The sequence below is a fragment of the Folsomia candida genome, unplaced genomic scaffold (assembly GCF_002217175.1).
Source record: "Folsomia candida strain VU population unplaced genomic scaffold, ASM221717v1 Fcan01_Sc029, whole genome shotgun sequence".
Taxonomy (NCBI): Eukaryota; Metazoa; Arthropoda; class Collembola; order Entomobryomorpha; family Isotomidae; genus Folsomia; species Folsomia candida.
In genome coordinates, this window is record NW_019091221.1 from 941,128 (window position 1) to 968,031 (window position 26,904).

The 26,904-nt window shown below is 35.6% G+C and overlaps 3 protein-coding genes and 1 long non-coding RNA gene across 10 annotated transcripts; 2 read left to right on the plus strand and 2 right to left on the minus strand.

Moving 5' to 3' along the window:
* The first annotated feature begins 1,587 nt into the window (after positions 1 to 1,587).
* LOC110860081 (glutathione S-transferase) lies at positions 1,588 to 4,235 on the plus strand. Its single transcript, XM_035859954.1, has 3 exons — positions 1,588 to 1,822; positions 2,503 to 2,717; positions 3,263 to 4,235. Exons 1-3 carry the CDS (start codon positions 1,678 to 1,680, stop codon positions 3,605 to 3,607), a joined length of 705 nt encoding a protein of 234 aa, XP_035715847.1. The 5' UTR covers positions 1,588 to 1,677; the 3' UTR covers positions 3,608 to 4,235.
* A 2,297-nt stretch (positions 4,236 to 6,532) lies between these two features.
* LOC118438990 lies at positions 6,533 to 10,130 on the minus strand. Its single transcript, XR_004837180.1, has 2 exons — positions 7,239 to 10,130; positions 6,533 to 7,173 (listed from the first exon to the last, which is right to left on the minus strand). It is a non-coding gene; the product is annotated as an uncharacterized LOC118438990 (long non-coding RNA).
* A 3,996-nt stretch (positions 10,131 to 14,126) lies between these two features.
* Positions 14,127 to 16,616, plus strand: LOC118438989. The gene is made up of 4 exons (XM_035859977.1): positions 14,127 to 14,247; positions 14,616 to 14,679; positions 14,831 to 15,027; positions 15,493 to 16,616. Exons 3-4 carry the CDS (start codon positions 14,917 to 14,919, stop codon positions 16,255 to 16,257), a joined length of 876 nt encoding a protein of 291 aa, XP_035715870.1. The 5' UTR covers positions 14,127 to 14,247; positions 14,616 to 14,679; positions 14,831 to 14,916; the 3' UTR covers positions 16,258 to 16,616.
* A 1,313-nt stretch (positions 16,617 to 17,929) lies between these two features.
* On the minus strand, positions 17,930 to 26,475 carry LOC118439024. Of its 7 annotated transcripts, none has more exons than XR_004837197.1 (6): positions 26,095 to 26,473; positions 25,898 to 25,970; positions 20,232 to 20,386; positions 19,248 to 20,070; positions 19,082 to 19,190; positions 17,930 to 18,183 (listed from the first exon to the last, which is right to left on the minus strand). XR_004837197.1 is itself a non-coding variant. In XM_035860036.1 (6 exons), exons 3-6 carry the CDS (start codon positions 20,277 to 20,279, stop codon positions 18,025 to 18,027), a joined length of 615 nt encoding a protein of 204 aa, XP_035715929.1. In that variant the 5' UTR covers positions 20,280 to 20,416; positions 25,898 to 25,967; positions 26,095 to 26,471; the 3' UTR covers positions 17,930 to 18,024. The 7 variants fall into 7 exon arrangements, 6 of the variants coding, with proteins under 6 accessions (XP_035715929.1, XP_035715928.1, XP_035715927.1 ...); XM_035860036.1 differs by lacking the exon at positions 19,082 to 19,190 and having other exon boundaries at positions 19,248 to 19,399; positions 19,873 to 20,070; positions 20,174 to 20,416; positions 25,898 to 25,967; positions 26,095 to 26,471; XM_035860035.1 differs by lacking the exon at positions 19,082 to 19,190 and having other exon boundaries at positions 19,248 to 19,399; positions 19,873 to 20,070; positions 20,174 to 20,416; positions 26,095 to 26,471.
* Between the last annotated feature and the right edge of the window lie 429 nt (positions 26,476 to 26,904).

Here is a 26,904-nt window from a genome sequence, read left to right on the forward strand (position 1 = left end):
ATCTAATTAGCGTGACTGGCATCCCCAATAAAGTAGCAAGAGAAAATCTTCTGACCCAAACTCAAATTGGAAAAGTTGTTAAAATATGTCAACTGCATGTGAATTGCGCCATCAATAATAAACTTCAAGAAGAGGTCAAGAAAGGGCCGAAGATCACGCGAAAACAAACTTCAGCACGAAAATCTCTGGGAAAACGACCCAGTATGCAGCCGCATTAAAACAAAAGCTAGAGATTTCAATCATCCCTAATTCTCAGATACCTGTGACTGACAAGTCCTGATGCCACTCCCTTAGATTTTTAGTGGGTTTAGACTACTAAAACCATAGATTCATCTCGGTCGAGCTCGAGATTTTTTTGGTATTTCGGAAAAATCTTCAAGACGAGTTGAAGAAGATTGCCCTCCAAAACATAAGAAAAGTAATGAATTTGGGAAAACAGCGATATAGGCTGGCTAGCCAAAGGTCTGAGGAACGCATTGAACAATCGAAACAAATTCATCGACGCCGACTGAAGGTTTGAGGTCAATTTTAAAACCTGTCCAAATACGATCTGTGATCCTCTGTACTTTAAACCCGAAAGAACATAAAAATGATTCCATATAACTTCCATGATGCTTCCAAGAACTCAAAACTACTTCCATAAAAGTGTAGAAATATTTTTCTAAAAACTTTTAAAGTAGCAAACAATAAATTATGAAAAATTAAAATTTTGGTAAGTACAGATTTAGCATTAATTAATGTAATTCTGTGCAAAAACGTTCTTCCATTCTTGAAATCGGATAAAAATTACGAAATTTATGTACATGTTGAAAATGAATTATTTTTGATGAAAATTTTTTCAAAAATTCCGCCACGTAAAAACATGGTGAAAATGCGTGCTTGAGGAAAATGGAAAAATATGGCGTATTTCCTTGTGTGAACAATTTGAAATTTGTCAGGTCAAAATCGAAAAAAGCACTTCATGTTAGATGACATGAAAAAACACCATGCATTTTAAGTTCAAGCGAAATTATGATGGATTACATAAGCGAGAATGTGTATTTTTCTCGCGGGAGAGAAAAATATCACGGCAAACATGGAAATTCTCACGCATAGATTCTCTCATAATTTCGTTTAAACTGAGCACTATGAAAAATCCTCAAATACGTGTTTAATTATTTATCTAATTATCATTGTTTCTTCAAAATCGGAGCGAGGCCCCTAGCGTCATTGCATTGAGTTTCCGTTTTTTGCAGTTGCTTTACGACTAATTGGGTTAAATGACCAAAGTAAATTTATCATTTTTAAACCAACTATAATCAACGTCAGGATCATCCTGATAAGATTTGTGTCCTTTCCTCGTCTTATCGAGTTCAATTTGCTACATTTAAAATATTTAAAACTATTGATAAAGTTCGGAGATGCGCGCAAAGATTGTAGAAAAATAATTAGCTAATGTCATAGTGGTGACTCCCATCTCAGCATTTTAAACTGAAAATTATGAAATAAAATTTGGCAGAATTTCTTAGCATAATTTGAACTAGGTTAGATTTTTTAATGATCTTCTGCAACGCTTGCCACTAACTTCGCCACTGCGTGGTAGCCAGGAGAATTGGTAGATAAATAAGCAGCTGTCCAGCATTTCATTCAGTATTTATTCCTCGTCCACCTTTGGTTCACTGGCTGACATTTTCTAAAATGGCTTACAAACTGTATTATTACGACATTCGGGGTGGTGCAGAGCCGATTAGGATGATTCTGTCGTACGGTGGCGTCCAATTTGAGGACATTCGTGCCCCCATGTTCCCACTCCCACCCAAGTTGCCCAAGGAAATTAAGGAAAGTAAGGAACAATCAGTATTATTTTACTTTGGAAACAATAATACCAGTAACGTTTTTGTTACCGTGGAAGGATTTGGTCACGGTATATTGTATGTACATACATATATGTATACACTCTTAAATCATGAATGTTCAAAAAATATTTATTTATTCAAAGTTCGTTCATTCAAAGCCTTTAAAAAATATTCATTCCTAATTCATTCGTTCATATTTGATAAAAAAATATTCGTAAATTATTCCACATTTATTCATTATTGACCATTCCTACATTATTAATTTTATTCAAAATTCCCTATGTATTAAGCATTGAGTAAAAAAAGAATGATGAAAAAATATTCATTCACACGATTGGAATGGGTAATCATTTAACAATCATTTATTCGTAAATCAGAGTAAAATCTTTATTCAATTTTTGAATATTGAATGAATAATTTATTCAATCATCATTAAATGAAATAATGGGAACACGTATGTCTTAAATTCAGAGTGTAAATTAATACTTTTAATATGCAATCTGTTAAACTCAAGTATCTAATTACCTCTCGGTAATAAATTTGATTTGGATTAACATTTGTTAATTTTTTTAAAATTCATGACCGCTATTGTCAAGCTTTATTACCGAGGTTTAGTACCACATGATAAAACTTGCCAGATTACTTAAGTTAATTTTCCACCTTACAGAAACGACATGGGGAACAATTCCACTGATGGAGTTTGAGGGAAAAAAATTAAACCAGTCGCTTACAATTAGTCGCTACTTTGCCAAAAAATTTGACCTTGCGGGATCCAACGACTTTGAAGCGGCTCTATGTGACGAGTACGTGGATACGTTGATCGACTATATAAAACGTAAGGAGCAATTGTACATTAACAAATTTGCCTCAAAATTCTGTCTTGTTGCCAAATTCATGCAGATACATAAGTAACATGACACAATTTTCGAATTATGTAAAAAAATTGTTGCATACGTTATTAATTTCCGTGGTTAAAATAATATCGCTTTTCATTAACACATCCTTACTCTAAAATATCAACAAGCTTCGGAGCCGAGTATTTTTTTCGAAATTAAAATTTTACAAACTTTTTAATTTTGTTAGTAACTTTTTGAGTGTGTGTTTTACCCTAGATACTTTTTGCCCACAATACATAATATACATACATATTTCCTTCCCCATAATAATTAAGCGATTCCACCTAAATAAATATCTACATTGTCACTAATTTAAGAAGGGAAGATGCAACGAAAATGTATGCATTGAGCACCAAACCCCAAACTGAAGTTACCTACGAATCTTTCCTTTTCCTTATCCACTAACAGTTGCTATAACTAAATTTTTCCAATATTTTTATAAAACTTTACTTTAAAATTGTCCACAACTTGCGAAACATTTTATTTCGAATTTATTTAAAATAGCTTCACAATGTATGTATATAATCAGAGGTTCAAAGTGATGACGTGAATAATTACGCAGCTTGGCTTCCCATCCTGATGGAGCAGGATGAAGTCAAACGGAAGGGGCTGGAGCAGGAGCAGAAGGTCAAATGCAAGGAACAGTACATGGACAAGTTTGAGAAAATCGTGAATGACAACGGGGGCCGTTTCCTGGTGGGAAATAAGTTGACCTGGGCAGACATTTATCTGGCACATGTGCTCAACAGTGGGGAACTAAATCACGGGGTAAGGTTTATTGACGAATATCCAGCCCTCAAGGCCTTGCACGACAATGTCATGAGGACTCCAGGGATCAAGGAATGGATGGCGAAACGGCCGCATACCAAGTTATAAATTTTTGCAAGTGTTGCGCAAATTTTTGGTGTTTGTACAACATATTTCAGAATTAAATAATTTATCACTTGGAAAATAATGAATTAATTAAACCTTGTTCAGCAAAATGTTGCATTTGGTGGATTTTATTTTTATCGTGAAACTGTAACAAGCTTGTTCTGGTGCATATATACAAATCTTCTTAAATGAATCGATTTTCTAATCTACATTTTTGCGATAAGAAATAAATGAAAAGTAAGTATGATTACAACGATAATTTTGAGTTAATAAGTTGATTGTGTAAAAAATGGTAATACTCAAATCACTCACGATCACAATACTGACTTGTTTTTATAAAAAATTATTTTTGGACAATTTTCAATGAACACAAGTACACGAAAACTTAATACAGAAATGTTTCCTATTTCAAGATAAACTGCGAAACTTTGCTAATTTTTCAAATTCCCGCAATTTATAAAAGGTTTACAAACATTTATTTGCATAACGTTTTTATACAGATGTACATACGTAAATAAGTAAAAATTGTGTACCATGTCAGTGTAGCCATGAATAGATGCAGAATCTGCTGGGAAACCTATAAGATTTATTTTACATCACTATGGGCTAAACAGTATTTGAGTAAACTACACCACTGTACTCTGCTTAAGGTCCCAAGAAAATTGATACGTCGCATGACCAGATTTAAGTAGATTCACCGAATAATAAATACCACACCAACAGGGGGTGTGGCTTTTTAAATTTTAACTACGTCACTTAAATCTCCTTGGCGAGCTGAGAAAATTGATATGTCACATGACCAGGTTTAGGTAGATTCACTGGATACCGATAGCCACACCCACAGGGGGTGTGGCATATTAAAATTTGAAATATGCCACTGGAATCTCCTTACCGGCCTGAGAAAAATTATGTGTCGCATCGCGTGCATTCGGAAGGTATTGGCAGAAGCGCCGATAACCACACCCCCATGGGGTGTACGGCGATGGAACGTCGTTGACACAAGGGGCCTTGGTAAGATTACGTGTATTGGAGACGTTGAATTTCGGAAACTACGGTGGGGGAAAATTTTTTGCTATATTAAGTTTGCTGATTTGACATTTGACCACCCCCACAATGACTCCAAAGTAGTGGGTGTCGTCTATTAGTCAATATGATAACTGGACTACTGCCGCAAATAATTACGCCCAGGTCCGTCGAATCCCGTCGTAGAATTTCAAAATCCAATAGAGAAGTGGCACTTGTTTTTTACCTTGTGACCTTGATTCCGAGGGGGTGGGGCCGCATTTGAAAAATCTGAAAATATATATTTTTCCCAAGGGTCTAAGGTTTCCAAAACGGGTGCCATTTTGAAAATCCATGAAGAAATGACCGTTCAATTAATTTCGAAACTTTACATGGTATAGCTTATGGAGGGATCCGCCATTTAGCCTCCCGAGAATTCCCTTGCTCAGTACTTTCTGGATGAACCGATAAGCTGAGTCGACATGTCACCATATTTATGTACGTGCATATTGTTAAGAAATTCTATAAATTTTCCATGTCCAAAATTTTTAGATGTGTTTCATAACTAAAAAATACATATCTAAACCCACCCAAGGATAAAAGAATGTCACCATTAACCACACGCATTGACATACCCATAGTATGTGACCCGACGTGTGGTGGTGCGTCGTTACGGTAGCTTATAAAGCGTATATACGAATATCCTTGTACGGTTGCATACATACACGCTTCTGCCTGAGAAGTGAGAAGCTTATACCCGGGTATCTTACTGAAGGCCCACCAGGCTGACGAGTAAATTCATACAGTTCAATACAATTCATACAGGCACACAAACCCGGAGTTTCTATAGGATTCCTTAGAAACTGATATCGATTGCTCACATGTGTAAACGCACATCAACAAGGTTGATCTCCTCTTTCTCCACAACATACATAAGATTTCCTCACCGAGTGTATCCCAATTTTCTAAAAAACTAAATAAAAAAACATTTATTAAATGTGTACCCTTGAAACATAATGTTTGGCGCAATCGGTGGTGTGACTGCGTGTGCAGCGGTGTATTCCGGTCATCGGAATGGTTTCCCATGCTCCTCTCTGGGTGGGAGTGGCTCTGGGAGTACGTTCGAATTCATTTCGACCGAAGTTTCACTGCCATATGGTCGAGGACAAAAGGAAATTTGTGGAAACTTAAAGATAACTCAGAAAACGGGGTATAATCTGAGTAAAATTGACCTTACAAAATTAGACAATTGGCATTATTATGGTAAGTTATAATAAAATAAATTAGCCGTTTAATGGGGGTAGTAATTATGAAAATATTTATAATAAGTCGCAACATATTTTTTGAAAATATATATTTTGTAAACCATCCAGGGAGAAAATAAGTATTTAATATTTAAAGCGACAATAGTTTACGAGTCTTGCATGTTTTATTCAGCCATTAAAAGTTGAAGTGAAGACCCCTCATGCAACTGGCCAGAAATATGGACTTGTTATTTGCAAAATTTAAACGAAGTACACACATTTCTGTAATATTTTATTTTTCCGTTGACGACGAAATGCACAAATGTGTATACTACATAAATTTCCTTGACACCAAAATGTCTTTAAAAAAAGACTATTTCTTTGGTATTTAGTGGAAAACTCGATGGTGAAAAGTGGATTTTTTCGATATTTTCTCATATTTTCTCATTTTCTATTTTTTCGATTTTTCTAAAATTGTGGAATTTTTTCTATATCGACCAATGTTAAAAAGTGGATTTTTCGTGTTTTTTGTCAAAAACTCGAATATTGGAAACTGATAGAAAATTTTAATTGGTTGCTATCGGGTATATTATGAACATAGGACGGAAATGTATGTACTTAAATTCCTCAAAATATGTATGCAATATGTGCATAAAAAACTCCAAAATATGCACACAAAAAATATTTTTCAACTTAAATTTCCTACTGTATTTACATTTCACCTTCAAGAAGATTAAAGTTTTTAACAGTTTTATGAGCTAATTATATCAGCAGAACATCTCATATTCATTTTAAGACTCATGCTGTGACACCAGCTCAATTTCGAGATTTTCTGGAGTAATTTTTTTGACAAAGGAAACTTATAAAATGTGCTAAATTGATTATTTTGCACTCGTTCACACGAATTGAACGCCATTATTATAAAAATATAATTTTAACAAGAGTTTAAATTTTGATTGAAAAAAAATATTTTTGTACAAAAAACCCGAAAGACTTTTTAAAACATTAAACCATATGCAAACTAGGTGTCAAGATCAGTATTAGCTGGTGGAACAAGTGGTGACGGAGTAGTACTTCTCGTTGGAGAAAGTGGTGACGGAGTAGCAGTTCTCGTTGGAGAAAGTGGTGATGCAGTAGCAGTTCTCGTTGGAGAAAGTGGTGACGGAGTAGTAGTTCTCGTTGGAGAAAGTGGTTAAGCACGACCACCAGAAGTAGGTGATGATTGTGAAGATGTAGTAACCACCTTAGTGGTTGGTAGTTGGTTGCGACCAGGGTTTGTGGAAATTTCTGGCCCTTCCTGTACCACGATGGGACGAGGTTTGCCTGATTCAATGGAATATTAATGGGTCTCACTTATTATCTAATGAACTAAAAATGAATTAACAAACCTTTTGGTTGACAGGATGCAAGAAGAAATATAAGCAGCCCAAACGAACATATTCTTAAAATTTTAAACTGCACCATGGTTAAACTGGTGTTGTGGTTGACACGTAAAAGAAAACTGCAAATATGGAGCGAAATATTGCGCAGCGGTGCTTGCTACTCATCAGCAGAAGTCGAGGTCGAGGGTGAAGTGCGTCACATCAAGATGTGATGGGATTTTCTTTGCAAAATCAATAAATGGAATCCTGAGAGCAGCAATGCATTTGGTGGCAATATTTCCAGCGCATGATTTTACGTATAGCTGTGGTTTTGCATAGAATATTTGCATCCTATGATTAATTGTTTTATACATTGTAACATATTATTTCACGCTGTATTCATTACATAAAATGTGAAGACAGGGAGGAGCATATAACCAGTGTCGGAACATTCTTCTCATGTCCCCAGACTTATTTTATGAGTGCTGGCTAGAGGTGAGCGCGGGTTCAGGTCCAACCCTGTAAACCCGACCCGAACCCGAACCCGTTCGGGTTCGGGGTCGGGCGGGTTTCAACGATAACGGTTTCGGGTCGGTTCGGGTTTTGACAAACCCTAACAAACGGTTTCGGGTCGGTTCGGGTTTGAAAAAGAGTTTTCGGGTTCGGGCCCTAAAAACCCGAAAACCCTAAATTTGTTTAATTTGGAGGCATACACTTATGTTTGTACTTATGTCCTTATGTTGTGCTTATATTGTGTACTTATATTGCAAATACTGTATGTACATAAATATATTTGCACATTATTTAACTGCATTTGATTATTTAATTTATTTGTTTAAGAGTTACTTTATTGTAAGCTCAAACTTTTTAACAGGTTTTTTTTGGCAATTATTAACTTTTCTTCTTTGATAAAAGGTTTGAGGCTTTATTAATTATTACACGGTTTTAAATTTAGGAGTAAAACTCCAATAGTCATTACAAAATTTCCGTTTCGGGTTCGGGTCGGGTTTTACATTTTTATGATTTTCGGGTTTATTACCCGCGGTTTCGGGTTGGTTCGGGTTTTTGTTTTGGAAATTTTCGGGTACGGTTCGGGTCGCCCTCACCTCTAGTCCTGGCAAGTTAAAAGTGCAAAAAAATTGAGCGAAAATAAATGTGAGTAGCCTGGGGATGGAACCCACGCCGCCACGGGTGAAGAGTGGATGCGCTACCAACTGTGCCAAGCGTGCATGTTGAGAGGTAGCAACTGAAAGAGACTCTTATTCCACCACTAGCCCCCAAAAGAGGGGTAGTGGTGGGGAGAATCTGCGAACGGCAGGATTCCCAGCTCATTTAACGATTCCAACAATAGTAACCAAGGCGGTTAAGTCTTATATTGAGAACGGCGGTGTTGATTTGACAAATTCTTGTGTTGAGTGTACTTTCGCCAAAAGATTCCTAATTTTTTTCTCTACAACCCGAATCCAGCGTTTTTGGAAACTCGAAAAAGGTTCAAAAAATAACTTAAAAAATTTCAAATCTCACATCACCCCATAAATGCATTATCGTTGGAAAGCTATCAGCAAGGGGATTTAGAATATAAATACTTTGTGGGGTCTGGGACCACCTCCTGCAAGTCTGGAGGGCAAACAACGAAAATATGAGCTATCAAAAATTTAACACGACAGTGGATTGGGAGCTAACACGGAAGCACGAATGGGAAAACTCAAAAATATTCTTTTGTTATTATGTTTGCAGCGCGTGGTCCCATACCCTACAAAGTATATATTTTCTTAATCCGCTTGCCGAGAGCTTTTCACCGATGTCCTATTTATGGGGTGATGTGAGATTTGAAATTGTCATCCAAAGTTATTTTCTGAATTTGTTTTTTAGAATTTCCGAAAAACGATTCAGGTTGTAGATAAAAAACAGGAATTTTTTGGTAAAAGTAGAATTTCAATATATTTTTCCATCATCTGGAAATCCGTGTCCCCGTTTGCCGTTTTTGCGACTTTTGGCCCTCCCTCTGGAGAAAGGGGCGGAGTGGAACCAAATTATAGGTACCGTTGTGGTTGCAAAAAAAACCTATACAGTGATTTGCAATTTGTATCGTATTGACAGACAGACACACTAACTAAGTCATCGCAGAGTGGCAATAATGAAAACCGTAACCTCGACGACGGATTTTCGTCAAACAATCAAAAATCAATTCCGGTTATCATTATTGCTACTCCACAGGAATTCAAAAATGAAATTAAAATAAAATTTGTAAGGTTGGCATAATTTGATGTAGGAAAATTGTTTGCAAATTTCTAAAGCATTAATACATATGTATTTGTAGGGTTGACGTGGCAAGATATCTTGCTGAATATTAATTGCTATGGGAAAGGAACAATTTTTAATTCACTAAATTTTTCTTAAATCCGTCTCATTTAATGTTTAATTAGACTTTTATAAAGTAACTTTTGTTTAATTTTTAATCAGACTTTTATTAGTTAACTTGTGTTTAATTTTTAATTAGCTTTTCTATTAATTAACTTGTATTCATTTTTAATTAAACATTAATTGCAGGAATAAAGAAAGAACTCGACCCTGAAGAACTTCATCCATTCATTCTTGAAGAAAACCCGGCCTCGTTCCCGTTCAAAATTCAACTTCCAGAACACATTTCCCAACTTCCGTCGTGCCTAGAATGTGGTCCTTTTCGTATCGACTACCTACTAGCGTCCTACCTCCGAACGGATCGCGGCTATATTGAACTTGATCGAAGGCCGTTACCCAGATTTTGCGGACATAATTTAATCTCATCTCAAAATGAGGCTGAAACCATTAATTGGAGCAGGTCCACTACAGAAATTGGTGTAATTTTCACCTCACCACAGACCTTTTATAGGCTTAATTGCCTTGACCAAGGGATACATTATGATGTGAATTTGCAAATATTTGCAGCAAAATTAGACCAAGTTGAAATATCTTGTAGGGTAGCGGTCATAGAAAAAATTTCGCGGGGAGGGAAAACTCTTAGGGAGTTGGAGATCGAGTCTAAATCGGAACCGAAAAAGGTGAAAGGACAAAACCTGGGATTTTCTGGAAAGTTATTGGATTCAAAGAACAGAAATGGGGGTGATAAGGTTTTGCTGACTTCATTCAACCAAGATGGGGAGATGGGGTTAAAAGTCCAGCGTTTTTTGCGGGTAAGAATTTAATTTTAGATGTTCTGGCGTATTCATAGCAGCGGTTTTATTGGCTGGGGTACAAGTTTTGCGAAATAAAAGTCAAGAGTAAGGAAGTAACACTGGGTAAAGGTGCGAAAAAGTTAACGATTGTAGAGCAAAATTTTTCTAAATTTAGCATATTCCCCAAAAAACTTTCACATCAAAATGTGAAGGTTTGGTTTTAGGTTAAGTTTTATTGTGCTAAATTAGTGGGATATGTATATGAATTTCGAAGTCTAGCGGTGTATACAACTTTGCAAGCAACATATTTTTGTAAATAATAGTATGGGATGGATTTTACAGTTCAAGATAGACTTTCCGGAGGGATTGTGCGACTCGAAATTACAAAATGTGGAAGGAGAGTAGGAAATATTTTTTGGGACGGGAAGACTTGGAGGCGACATAGACACCGAGGTGCCAGGAATATTTTCCAGAATATTAAATCCGTGACCTCTCTGCTTTCGCTCTGGCCCCCGTCGTATTCCCGTGCAGTGTCACGTCGCGGATCGCAAATGTCTTTGGAGACATGTCAGTGACAGTACAGTGAGCAGTATTTGCAAAGTCTTTAAATAACTTAGAAAGTTGGGAACTGAAAATTTGGGTACCGATTATGTTGGTTTCAGTACCTCCACATTATGAGGATATATGCAGTAGTGGAAACAAGAAGGAGACCTAGGCGATACGGAGTATGACAGAAGTAACTAAGATTATCAGCTAAATTGAATAACTAAATTATATGAGTAACGTATGTAAATTTTATTCCAGTGTTCAATAAGTGTTATGTTAATCTCAGATACTAAGTAAGGTAAGTCGCTTGCGGACAAATTACACGAATGTTGAATGAAATTTAAATGTACTTAAATATTAAAAATACATGTACAAATTCCTGTATGGGGAGGGATATATCCTTATTGTTATTACAAATTTTAACAGTATATACAGGGTGGTCCAAGAAGCTGTATAAAAGTTTAAGCCACCCCACTTCAAAGCCGGGATAATAAAATTCCAATTTGAAGCCCAAATCGTGGACAGCAACTCAGAAAATAGTTTTGTGATTTTTTTTGGAAACCTAATTTCATAAGTGCTCCCATGGTGATCAGGTGAAGGATAGGTATCAGTGAAGGGCTGTTTCAGTCGATTTTTCACGGGAAACGTTATAAAAGGAGCTTAAAGTTTGTTTCCATGCAATGAATTTGCAATTAATTTATAGACTGGTACCTGGTAGACATATGCAAGGAAAATCCAAAGATCTAATATCTTTGTCACCACTGAGAAACTACCCAATGCTAAACGCCCGAAAAAGCTGAAAATTTGGTTTATCTGACTTAACCAAACACCAAGATCCCTTATCCCAATGCAGCACGGTCCAACGGTTAGATTACAGTAAATCAACTATCCAGAGAACCATTAAAACTGATTTAGGGAATATCATAACAAAAATGACCTAAACTAGGTCGACGCCTTGTGAGAAATCAAACTTTTTTCCGCTTACTGGGAGAAATCTCACCAGTGCGGAAAAACGGACGACGATAATTTTGGTTCTGCAGTCATACAAAATCAAGACATCCCTGGGTGGTTATCAGACATTGATCGATTGGATTATATCGGATGTTTCGTCGTGGAATAATAATTTTTACATTTGACGATTTAAGAATTTTCACGTACTTTGGAACGCTTCAAATAAAGAGCGAAAATAAAACACAGTAGAAAAGTTCGTGGAAGTTTTTTTATCGGGTAAAAAGCGATATATTCTTAAAGATAAGAACAAGGACCATCACATCTAGCAAGTTTCGAACCCATAGAGTTCCGCCTGCGGGCTAGAAAAATTGTGGAATATTTATACAGCTTCTTGGACCACCCTCTGTACTATATTCTATTTATGTATGCAAATTATGTGTCAATTCGCGTTACATTCTCCAACTTCACCACCACCACGGTTTCACTAACTAACTTTATCTTACTTATATCAAGCACACATATCCTACATATGTTACTATCTGATATCTCTCTGTCATTCACCAGTCTAATGAACATACACAACAAACGTTTTTACGCGCTTTGGATTCTACAAAAGAGCAAAGACAGTTACAGCATATTAACCACGGTAAAATTTTGTTTGTTAGAAAATTGTCGACTTTAACTCATTCAAATTATCAACTCATTGTCAAAACTCACTCTAATGAAAAACTATTATAAATAAACGATTATATATATAATAAATAAACAAATAAACGATTGAGATCAATAATTGAGTATGCCTAAATTTTTCATATGCAAAACCCGAAATTCTCTTCGGTATCGATCTCTAATTCCTACACAATCTGACACGTTTTCAAGTTACTTATCCGAGTCAAATCCCATACTTCCGTCTCGCACAAGTTACCCGGAATAACAAAGCACACACATATCTGGATTTCGAGCGGAAAACCCCGACCACCTGTTGCTAAGCGTGGTGCGACGGCGAAAAGTCTCTAATCTAAGAGGCCTGTGCACGAATTACGGCATCAATTTCCTTCGATTTATTTTTGATTACTGCTTATATTTGTGACATAATTTGTCATTTGTAGACAAATTGTGTGTAAAAAATTAATCAAAAAGTTTGGGATGAAAGCCCCATGGGGAAAGTAAGAAACCAATGTAGCTTATTAACACCTTGATTTTCATCAAGTTACTGGTTGATATACTTAATTTGTCACCTCTGGTTTTTGCACAAAAATTTACACAGCAATTTCCTTTTAAAGTTCCATAATTTCAACAACACTTCGACAATTTCGACAACAAATTCAATTCAGAGAATTTATTTACACGAGTATTTGAGTTTCGTTTCCTTCTGATTTTTACAGATTTCCACATCCAAGCAAATTATTAGAATCCAACTAAAACTTGCATCTCAAAATTTTTACAATTTTGTTCCAACCTGGAACCGATAACGTCAACTCAATAAATACGAAACAAGATACGCTTAAACAAAATGTTCACAACAAATCAATGCGCTTAAGGAGGAAGGAATATACTTGACATACAAATGCACATATACGCGTGTACATCGACACGCATAAATATGAAACACATAAAAGTACAACTCATAAGTGAATAATGTTTAAACGCAAGAGACGCAAAACCGGATTTCAACTTGACCAATGTTTACCACGAGAAAAGTTATTAGTAGTTGCAATTATTTCTAGCTATTATCATGAAACCGTAAAACTTAATAATGAATAAAGAATATCTAATAGAATCAGACAATAATGACATGTCACTTATTTTTCTAAGTTACAATAAACCGTTGTAACGTTAAAAGTAGCTCACTCCATAAACATGGTTTTGACTTAACATTGCACAATACATATTTACTCAACCAGTTGTGCCCAATTTTTTCGAGAGTGTAGAGTAACGGACCTAGGTACATCATTATGTACCTAGTAAATATAATTGGGTCCAATTAAAAAAATATTTTCCTGCCCTTCTAGAAGAAACTAGACTTATCCATTTCTCCATACACATACATATTTACTAAAAATTTTAATTTTAATTTACTATACATCAATGATTTGTAAGAATTAATGATTTATATTAGCATAAACTGGGTCATACTCTTACTTCACATCTCGTGCAGATCCCAAACGAGCACCAAAAACCTTCTCCCTACTTCTTGACATGGAACAAATGTGTGAGAAAAAATCGATATAAGCAAGTCTCCCACATCTGCTCAATATTAACTTTCACCAACACAGCTTCTTCACAACAGCAACAAATATCTCATTTGGCAATATGTACATACATTAAATTTCTTCATCATTCTCAAAGTGTCTGATGAATCAATACACAATTCTTATGGCGGGGTAAGTGAATTTTTACATAGATTTTAATGTTGAGATATATTATGTATGTTTATATTATGTAGTATATCCATTACTCTTTCCAAGGTTTATATCTTCTTAAATACACATTTGTGAAAACTTCATATGCTTAGCACTTAATTTTAAAATATTAGTTACAAATAATGTTGGGTTAGTTGGGTTATGTTAGTTGGGTTTAAGTTCAAGCCCCCATTTTTCCAACTGCAAACTGCACCTAAATATGTACTTTAATTAAAATACATAGAAAAATAACAAGAATATGTATGTATGAACTTTCAGCTTGTACTACGCTCAATACGATTTACTGATTTACTATATACTTTTGTAAAATAATTTTTGATATTCCACAGGTAAAATTGTATTCGTCCTGTTTGATTCAATTCTTTAATATTTTGGTTGTCGACCTAAAATGCAGTAAGTCTACTTACGGCTGGTTAAATTAAAAATGAGCGAGATCTTTACATATGTGCGTCCATCAAGGCGTCAGGATGACGTTATAGTTATTTATCTCATTTTATAAAATATTTTTCAGTGACATTCATATAAATAAAATTGTTCCTTGTAGCAGTCGGTGGTGGTAGTTCAGGCTGGTGGGATAAATCTGACAAAATAAATGGGACGAGTGTAACCGATATCGTGATTTTACACCCGATGGTAATTTATACCATAGCCTGGCCTACACTACTTCTGTCGCTTTGGCGGCTTTGTCGTATGGCTGGTACTGAGCCCAGTCGCTTGGAGAGACAAAGGGACAAAACGAAGGTTAGTTTGATAGATTTTGTGGGTTTGTAGATTTTTTTAAATTGGGAACAGTTAGAAATTTAAGCAATCATTTAAAAATATCATTAAATACGCTGCAAAAATATCATACGTACGCATAGAGTTGCCACGTCAACTCGACTCGGCTTATTAGCGAGGCTAGTCAAGCCTAGTTAAGTTGAGCACTAGTAAGCCGTCGACTCGATAAGCCGGCTTATTGAGTTGTGAGTAAGTTCAACCCGGCACTGAACTCAGTTGTGAATCTACATTTTTTACGGTGACTAAAGTGAATTCACGTTAAGCCCGAAAGAAAAGATGCACCCATTATAAAATCTGCTTATTTTAGATATGTCCGCGTACCTTTAATAAGTATGTTGATGGTCCAACTGATTTTTCGAAATAAAATAACGTTAATAACCATTAATTCATCAACGTTAAACTAATTGTTCTTTATTATTCAATTTCCAGATATCGCGACGTATACTCTCACTCCTATCGTTCGCAACATTCTCCCTCTCCGTCATATTTTATCTCGGACATTTCCCCTCCTTACCGACAAGACCTCTACCGCTCTACGTATTTTGGTTGGTGGTGCTAGTCCATTTAGCCATTTATAAAGCATTCGAACTACACCAAATGTACAAAGCTACCCAAGAAATTCACCTCCAGCTTCCAAGCATTCTTCAAAATGTCGGACGAAATACCCCACGGTTTCGACACTCACCTCCATTTATTACATTACTACAAAGCCTGAACCCACTTCGATACTATGAACCACCAATTGCTGCCCAACCACCTAGAATTCGCTCGACACCTACGCTCACATTGCCACCTGCGCCAATACCATGTGCACCACCGCCAGGTGTCTCAACATTCCCTGATGCACCATTTCAATATCCACCTTCTAGGAGATATGAAGAAGTTGCAAATTTGCCAAATTCAACATTATGCCAAACTCATCGGGCAGTAATTGCCTTAATTCCAAGGGATAATGGCGGCACTAATGCGGTCGTCGTTCTTCGAGGCGTCGAGGTAAATATAGGTGGCTTTGAACCAGGAACTTCGCCAATCTTTGAAGTTTCCCCGAATAATGGAGAAAATAGCACAATCCGGCTGTACTTGTGCGAGCGGGATTCAGAAAGCGATATAGTGTTGCCACCTCCTACGTATACAGAAGCAACTTCAGGAGTAGGGAAGGATCTATTTCCACAAGTTTCGATGTCAACCATTTAATTGAGTATTGTACAATAGTGACCAGATTGAGATATTTTAATTTCATGGCTTTTGGCCGAGAATGTATACAAATATCTAACTAAATATTGGGGTAAATTTAATGGGCCTTGAATTTATCTTACGTTTTCCGGAAAAAATATCTTAATTTGTAAGGAGCTTAAAATTGAAAAAAAATCAGAAATGTCGCCCCGATAATAAAATTTTGAATTGTTTTACTTCAAAATATTCTACCCATATATTTACGTCGATAAGTAAGAATTTTAATGATGGAAAATCCAACAAAGTATGTACAAGCTGTGTCAAAAACAATGTAACATGATACATATGTGGTCAGACCAATAATTAAGGGTAAGTTAAGACACATTTAGTGATATACGTACAAATGTAGTTTATGTGGCATTCAGGTATGGATGTACCTTTGTTCTATAATGTTTAATTAATAAACTTTTTCATTAAAATATTCATACATAATATGTATAAACTACATATTATGTAGTTTATGCAAACACATATCTCCCGACGGTTCAGATTTTCTCTATTGAATTTATCGCAATTGATTTACACATTAATCATAAAGTTGCAAATAGTTTCATCAAAGTAGTTAAATCTATATTTTTTAAATCCATACGAACCAAACCTTCGTATCATTTCTCCCGTGTATACATTAAACGGCAATGGTTAACTAATCCAGGAAAATTGTTTCTCAAAAGAATAACAGTCGTTCAACTTTGCACAGCCATGCATCCGTCTAACAATGGTGTGCAGTGTAACCCCTCGAGTTGGCTAACATTTTAAAATTATGTGGTCCAAGTCAATACAACCAACGTTTCTTGAGGCAGTTTGCTAGTTTGTGTGATGATCAGAATTTGCGAAAATATTTTAATATTTTGGCAAATTCTAATATTATACTGTTTTGCTAATAAATGTTAAGACAATGTGAAAGTTATCTAGAAGATATTCATTCAAGGAAAACCTTTATCTTATTATACAGCAGAAATGCATTTTACAAAACATTCGAGTGTTAAAAACTGATTCGTTACAATTTAGCAGTGTTTCATTTCTTGCGGGGTTTTCTCATTTTTTGCACTGCAAAGCAAGAAATGCAAGAAATGCAAGGTGCAAGAAATGCAAGAAAGTGCAAGAAACACAGCGCCATCTAGCGACACGCCTACAGAACTATGGCGGCGGGAAGGAGTTTCTTGCACTTTGCATTTCTTGCGGGTAAAAATAGCTGCAAGAAACCAATTTCTTGCGGTTATTTCTTGCAGGTGGTTACTTGCACCCGAAACACTGCAATTTACTTTAACATGAATTGGGACTCGAGCGATTCAAATTAATTTATTAAGCAGAATTTAATTTGTACCAGCAATTTGTTGTCCCATTTTTTTCCAAATTGTGGATACTTTCCGTTTTCCACACAAAGTTTTTAGGGTTACCTCGCATACCCCCTATTTAAGCCACTGAGAAATACGTGTTCTTCCCAGCGAGATAAAATTCCTTCTAAAGATTCACTCATGTAAATTCGGTCAAGTCAAGAAATCCACTAAATGTTATAAACACAGCGAGAATGTAGATTTTAAGGAGAAAATATATTGATCTGGATTGATTAGATGGTCGTGAAATCTGCACGGATGGCTATTTGGGTTGAAGTAAAAGTGAATATTTATTTGAATATTTTTAGTCTCTTTATTATTTATCCGTATAATTAAACTTTTTAGGTTTTTTAACTAATTAAGCCATGTGTACAGTTTTTTTTATTGAAATCGTTTACTCTGTATACGAATATTCTGGTTCATTCTTATTATTGCGGTTCCCCAATCCGTACACAAATTCTACTGATAATGCCGCAAATAATTCCATGGCCCAAATGTACATCAAGTAAATTCCAGTCTGTAGCCTCCTTGCTGCCCTACACTTTTCAGAAATCTGTAAATTGAGAAAGACAATCATGGATATAAATTCATCGATTATCTCAACCCAAAATAATTTTTCACGATATGTTAGGGAGCGTCCATAAATCACGTGATCGATTAGAGGGGGGGAAGGGGTCTGAAATTTGTCACCAATTATCACTGGGGGGGGGGGGTAGATGGTCAGATGTCACGTCACATGAATAAAGTTTTTTTAACTTTTGTATATGCCAATCAATGTCATGAGAGTTATATATAAACTCTCTTGGCATACCACAAGCACATTATGTAAATTTGATTTTCATTTTGCATATTTAGAAACTTGCTTCGACTTAAAATTCTTATGTCTGACTGGCGTATTAAATAGTTATTTACACATGTGTGTTGCTCTAGTTTGATTAACGATTTAAAAAACACTGGAATAATATTGTTATTCCGGACAACATGATTTAATTTTAGCATCATCTCCTGTCACGTGACCGGTGGGGGGGGGGTAGCCGGTCACCAAGGGGGGGGGGAGGGGGTCAAAATTGTCCAAAAATCGATCACGTGATTTATGGACGCTCCCTTATGTACATAATTGCACAATTTATCTCGAAAGGGTACCATGGCAGCTTACCCGTGTTACCGCCGTGATAATGAAAAAAATATTACGATACAAGATACACTGTTAGTCACGCGGGTATTGATTTCTCGGTATTAAGGTTGCTACACTTGCTACCGTTTGGTGCATATTAAAATTACACCGGTCCGTAAAAATTTGATACCATTATTGTAAAACCTTAATACCAGGTTATTACTAAATTCATAGTATTATTTATCAATATCACGTTGGGAGAGTCATATGTGAATACATACTGCCCGGTATTAATTTAATACTGGATTTTTAAGAGTGTAAACTTAAAATTCCTCACCCTAGGATGTTGTTAGAATTGGTAGAATTGCGTATTACCTCCAGCGGCAATGTGATTGTTTGTCAATTATATATCGCCATCTCTTATCAAAAACCACAGGAGATGGTTCCTATCGAACCCTCAATGACGGGTCGGCATACATTACTTATGTATGAGGTCAACGTACCTGTAACCGCGAACCAGTAGCGTTGCCATGGTTACCGCAAACTGAAGAGATATATACACCGAATTGTGTGGGTATCTCAGGTGCAGTTTTTCTGCAGTGGTAGTTACGGTGACCCCAACATCCCCCGGTATCCTTATAAGATTCCAGTGCTCCTAGGCCAACCAAAAATAGGAAGACGCAACATCATTTTGAGTTTGCATCGCAACATAACTTTCTCGAAATTGCGAATTTTTAGAAAGCAACGAAGTGAAGACACTTCACAAATAACAAAGTTCGGAAAATTTAGTTCAAATGTCTCGAATCTTGCTATGGGAGAAATACAAGTTAAATAATTTGCAATACTTACTGAAGTTTTGCATCTGAAAATCACCAAATGAGAAATTTAAAAAATTCGAATCGCAAAACTTTGGTAACTCATGGAGATTTATGGACTTTTCCAATTGAAAAATTTGTGAAAAATATTTTGCGAACTAAATAATAACCCTGGAGATGCGCAATTTGGCAAATTGATTTTCAAGCCATTTTACGAACGTTATTTTTTTGCGAACGTTGCTAACGATGCGAACTCGAAATGAATACTTTTAATATATTTATATAAACCAATTCTTGTCAGATTTTTTATTACCCCAAACGATTGATGCCAATGGACGGGAAATCCTTTTATGTGAAGTGTTAGAATAACGATGGACACCACAATAACAACAATGCAGCTTGTCAGAAAGACAATTAACATCCAATAGTTTCCTGTCTCGAATACGTTTAATTTCGAGTGAATACGTATCCAGAAGATGGAATACGCGATTAAAAAGATGGTTGCGGATACCTGGTAGAAAATATTTACAAACATGTTCCAGTTAAATATTTAATTGGGTTAATTTCAAATTTTGTGATTTCTGTACAGAAACGCAGTCAATTATACTTCCAACCTTCGCCTTCAGAGGTCACGATGAAGACGAATGGTTGACTTGTAGTATGCTGACTCACTCTGCTAGCTGAGGCGTAGTTTAAAGAACAAAGTAAAAAACAGTCCATGGCTGGTCCCTTACTCCTCCGCTCCGCCCCAATCACCCATTAGTGTTGATTTACGCCTGCTAGACTGAAGACCTCGCTCCAGCTCCTCGTGCACAAAATGTCTACCCCTACCGAAAAAGAAGAAATAGAAAATATTCCTATAAAAAACGGTAAGAAAAAATATTTTTACTTTAAATTGGCCACCCTCACTTTTCAAATTAATATATTTATACATCCTGTGTGAAACACAGTGAAGTAAATTGCACGCAGTGCAATATAATGGATTGAAAATGTACGCAGTACATAATTAAATATGATGTACGCAGTACATTCATTTTTTGTTTTTATTGCTATCCCATTAGAACTTCTAAAATAAATAACAAAGCTCAAAGAAAGCCAAAACTATGAATAAATGCCTCAGTGACTTGTCGCAGACGGTCAAAGAAAATTTAAATTGCACGCAGTGCATAATGATTTGAAAATGTACGCAGTACATAATAGAATAGAATGTACGCAGTACATTCCTTTTCTGGTTTTATTTTTATTCTATTAGAACTTCTAAAACAAATTACAAAGCCCAAAGAAATCCAAAACTATGGATAAAAGCCTCAATGACTTGTCGCATACGGTCAAAGAAAATTGTAATAAAATAGAGGCCCTTTCGGCGCTGCCGAAAGCGATTGAAAACCAAAGAAAACCAAAGAAAACTTTTATAAGATTTTATGAAAATGGTTAATCAACCTACCCCTGATGATGGCGACTCGCAGAGCGCATCGACTCATGGTCTTTCCGACCCTGTGGCGTCATTCATGTCGAATGTCCTTGGAGATGATTCTCCTTCGGCTAATCATGGTAAGAAAATTACCTACCATGCATAGTTTTTTAAAATTATGAGGAATAGGATTGGAATATCTTTTCTGAATCAGATAATTCTGACAATCCTGAAATTAATTCTATTATTAATGGAAATACTGTTGAGCAATGTCAGTATACAAGAATATGGCCCCCCTTTAATAAAAAGTGGCCGTTGCATTCAAGTCAATGTTGAGCAAAGAACACACAAAAGAAAATATTGAAAAGGCAAAAGTGGGCTTTAAAAAATTCCCTCAAACACAATCAAATTGGGAACCCCAAAGGTCAATCCTGAAATTTGGCAAGGCCTTAAGCGCCGATCTCAGACAATAGATGCTGAGCAGCAGTTCATCCAACAATCTATTAGTAGATCTCTGATTTCTCAAGCAAAAACGGCTCAAATACTGTTTGAAAATGCAAACAAAATTCCTGGCAATGTTTTGAAGCTATTGTTACACAATGTGATGGATGGTGCCACTCAAAACGCTACTGCACACTATGAAATTAGCATTAAGAGAAGGCAATCAATTAAGCCCCATTTGACACAAGATTGTGTCGGAATTTGCAACAATTCAAGTGCAATAACAGAACTTCTTTTTGGGAGTAATTTGGAGAAAGATTTATCGCTGGCAAAATCCAGCTCAAAAATCATTCGCTAAACAATAAGCCAGGTTAGGGCAAGCAACATGTCATTTTCCAATGGCTTTGGGGGCCCATCATTTTCATTTCAAAGACGTTTAAACTTCAATCGTCCTCCTCCACAACGGGGTGCGAGAGGAGGCAGATCACAATTCTGAGGCAGATATCCCAACCGCAGTCAACAACAAATGTAAGAGATTTATTAGCCGGCAGACTAAATTTATTGAGAAGAAGGTTGATTTGACTGACGATGAATCTGTTATTGAAGCTATTGAAGCTAAGGGTTTTAAATTACCCTTTGTTAACATTCCGGTACAAGTAAATGTATCAAATAATCCTTCTTTCTCATTATTTGAGAGTAATTTTATTAATGAAGAAATTGAAAGACCACTAAAAATGGGGGCAATTTCATTTTCTCCCCATGAGAAAGGTGAGTTTATCTCGCCAATTTTTACTATTCCAATGAGCGAAGGAAGTCGAAGGTTTATTCTGAATGTTTAAAATTAAATACATTCTTATATTGTCCCCACTTTAAGATGGAGGAAAGGTCGTCAATTTATTGTAAAGGGGAATGTTTATGGGCACGTTGGATCTTAAGGATGCCATATTTCCATATTCGGAGCCATGAAAGTTATCGGAAATACTTAAAATTCGAATACAACAATATCCTTTGCCAATTTAATTGTTTAGCATTTGGAATTTGCTGTGCCCCATTAATTTTTACCATAATTTTAATGCCGGTTTTTGAAAAATTGAGAAAAATGAATTTTGAATCAGTGAGATACTTGGATGATTTTTTAGTGTTCGGAAATACAAGACAAGAATGTCTACCAAATTTTAATTTCACTATTTCCACTCTCAATGAGCTGGGTTTTACGATAGGAAAGAAATCGGTTTTATTTCCGTCACAAATGGTGACATTCTTAAGTTTAATTTTTGATTCTAAATTGATGCGAATAACTTTAACGGACGAAGAACGTCAGAAAACTAGGACAACTTTGGCGAGATTTAAATTGAAAGCCTCGGTCAGAATTAAGCGTCTGAATGTAAGCGTCTGAATGTAAGCGTCTGAATTGCATGGCTCGTTAGTATCTGCCTGTCCGGCAGTGATGTATGGCTTGTTGAGATATTTGGCAATAAGTATACAAAATAATTTTCATTCAAGTAATGGTAATTACGATAGCTATATGATTCTTGATGAATTTAGTAAATCAGATTTAAATTGGTGGGCGGAGAATATAATTTCTTCCTTTGTATCAATATATGACGACACCTTTCACAAAACGATTTTCACAGACGTGTATTTAAATGGTTGGGGCTGCTATTGTAATAACCGGTCATCACCAGGGGGTTTGGAATTTACAGCAGTCAGAGCTGCACATAAATATGTTAGAGCTATTAGCCCTAGTAAAGCCTCTTCAAATTTTTGCTATTCACGAGAATATAAGAATACTTTCTAGAGTCGATAATACGACAGCAATTGCTTATATAAATTGATATGGTGGATGCCATAATGTTGAAATGCATAAGATTGCCCGATGAATATGGCAATTTTGTGAAGCCAGACATTTATCTATATGTGCGTCCTATATTACAAGTGTTCCAACTACATTGCAGATTTTTACTCTAGAGTAGAAATTGATGACAGTGATTGGAAATGACAATTGTGAGTGACAATGTTTTCACGAATATGTAAGGCTTTTGGGAATCCTGAATTAGATTTATTTGCCAGTGCAGAAACAAAACAAAATGTGAAATGTGAAAATTTTATGTGCAACTTCTGTAGATGCATTTACCGTTGCCTGGGATTTTAAATTAGCTTACGCTTTCCCACCTTTTTGTATGATTTCAAAATTCTTTAGAAAACTTTGATCAACCCGTATCCACTTTACACATCGCTTTACAAGAGCCTGAAGCTCCTTGTAGCAGTCTTATCAGCCAACCGAATCTAAAATCCAGACTTCCATTAAATATTGCAAATTTTCGGTCTAAATCCTGCAGTTCCTCGAGTTTGATGCAAGATAACGTTTATTTAGATAAGTGGATTAGATTTTGTTCAGACAATAATATTTGTAACCCAACAATATGCTCAATAGAATTTATTTTATCGTTTCTGTATATACTATATGAAGGTTTGGGGTATAATTGTTGTAATACTGCTCAGCCCGCATTATCATTATTTGTACAACCTATGAATAACAATTGAATTGGTTCACATCCATTAGTTATTGGATTGCTTAAAGCAATATCCAATTGTAAACCACCAAAACCTCAATATGAATTTATTTGGGATGTGACTTGTTTTTAATTTGTTTAAAAAATTTGACAGTTAATTCGAAGTTGGATTATTCAGATCTTTCTTACAAGATAACTTCATTGATAGCTCTTACTACTGGACAAAAAGTACAAACTTTGTCAGAAATTTTCGTAAGTAGCATTAACTCCACTAGAATTGGCAGAGAAATTAAAATTCGCAGCAAATTGAAAACAATAAGTAGAATTCGACTTAATCCTATTCTTTGTTTACCAGCTTATGTGAAATGTAAAAAGTTAGGTGTAGTTGAATGTCTGCATGAGTATTTGCGCAGGACAAAGCTAACTATAAGTAGATGGAAATGTACCCTACACTTAGCAGGCGTCGACGTGTCTATGTACAAAGGTCACAGCTTCCGTCATACAAGCATAACCAAGGCTTCTTTTAATGCAGAAAGTTTAGATGTAATATTTTCTCGAGCCGGATGGTCGGAAGGTTCAAAAATGTTTGCCCGATTTTATAACCGGCCATTAGACGAACGATGTACTTTTCTATAGCTATGCTAAAATAATTATTTTGCCTGTGACGTTTTGAACTCGTCGCTTGTTCTTTAAACATCTACAAGTCAACCATTCGTCTTCATCGTGGCCTCTGAAGGCGAAGGTTGGAAGTATAATTGAAGATTAACCTTACCTGAAAGGTGAGAAGTTGATCGTAATTATACGACAACCTGAGCCTGAAAGAGGTCACGTCCCCCCCACCCAAACCCTTCGCGACTCGTTCTTTCTTTAAACTAACTGATGGGTATTTGGGGCGGAGCGGAGGAGTAAGGGACCAGCCATGGACTGTTTTTTACTTTGTTCTTTAAACTACGCCTCAGCTAGCAGAGTGAGTCAGCATACTACAAGTCAACCATTCGTCCTCATCGTGACCTCTTTCAGGCTCAGGTTGTCGTATAATTACGATCAACTTCTCACCTTTCAGGTAAGGTTAATCTTCAAGTTTGACTGAGAACTCGATAAATAACTACGCGTCTGTAGTTAAATTCGACGACCAATTATCCTTAACCTCTTTCGTACTTCTGATTTTTAAATAAAATTTCCCATCGGTACGATGTTGATAGCATAATTACACCTGCTAGCAACCAATTATAATTTTCAACCAGTTTCAAATTTTCTAATTTTTTGGCTAAAAACACGAAAAATCCACTTTTTAACATTGGTCGGTATAGGGGAAATTCCAAAATTTCAGAAGGAAAATGTCGGAAAAATCCACTTGCTACCGTTGAATTTTCCACAAAATACCGTAAAAATAAATACTCTTTTTTAAGAAATTTTAGTGTCAGGGTAATTTTTGCAATACACACATTTGTATATTTCGTCGTCAACAGAAAATAAAATACCACACAAATGTGTGTAGTTTGTCGTCAACAGGTTATAATCTCTTGACGATTATAATCACTTCATCAAAAGAAATTTGGAAAAAGGATCCAAAAATTCAAATTAATTATGTTTTACTTAATTTTTGACCTGCTTTATATCACTTGTTATGATCAAACATTTTGAATGATGATGCTCTTAATAAAATATAAAAACTCTATGGATACTCACAGTTTAGAATTTTTTTTAACCGCTCGGTAATAAACATTAAACAGTTTTTTTGTACCCATACATATGTACATACTTAAACAGTCTGTAGCGTAAAAATTTATAATTCACATTGTAATAAAACGGTAGCAACAGATATGTACTACAAGCCTTATGTATAAGTATTAAGTACATGTCGGTAATATTTTATTACCAGATTATTTAAAGTATATACATAAATCTATTATTAATTGAGAGGTTGATTTTTTAATAAATAATCTAATTTATTTATAACTTATTAAACTTACCAGGAGTGTGAGATATACACAAAAATTAACCCTCCTCATTCTTCTCAGTTTAGGATTTACTACTCCAACCCTGCTGAACAAAGGCAGGAAACTTTATTTGAAATTGAGTTAATGACATGCAAAATCAAGTAACTAATTGATTAATTAATTGATTAATTAATCAATCAATTAATGCAAAAATACACTAAATGACTCACTCAGAAACACGAAAGGAGTGCAACGTTGTTGAAGTAACTTGATCCATTGCATTGTAAATATGGCTTGTGTTCACTTGTGCTCTGTTAAATTGTGAATGAGCTTTGCAATTTCCTATACTGATTTTACCTTTGCACGTGGGGATGCATGAGTTTTTGTCATTTTTTTGTGTGCATTTTGTCTATCCGACTGTATTTACATGTGGTAATCAGTTGAAAGAATAGTGCTTGATGCGCACTTGGCTTATTTTTTTATTACAAAAAATTCACCTTGAACGTACTCACGGTAACGTTTTAAGTCCCTCATTTAGCGATTTCGAAAAACTTATTGTCCTGAGTGGATTCGCAAATTTAAAAAGTTGATCAATCCTGCCACTGTGGCATAATTTAGTTCTCCTGGTTTCCACGATCGTTTGTGAGGAGCTTACCAGTAATCGCGAAATCAACAGGGTTGGCCAAGATAATTTAACAAGATACATGATATCAGATAAGATACAAGATATATCTTGTATCTTGTATCTTGTGTAACGGAGTTTATCTTATCTTTTATCTTGTATCTGAACGTTTCTCAAACAGTATTTTGTATCTTGTATCTTGTATCTGGAGAATTTATTTCGATCAAATTTTATTTGAAATACTAGTCAAGATACAAGATAAATTTTTAGTGAAAAACCGGGAAACTTGCATATTTGGTAGTATTAAAACTTGGAATTATGAAGATTTAAAAACCTCAGTGTACAGCTTTACCGAGCCAGACGCAAGGTTCGGTTGTATAACGTCGTAATATTTATTTATCCACAGTAAATAAACACT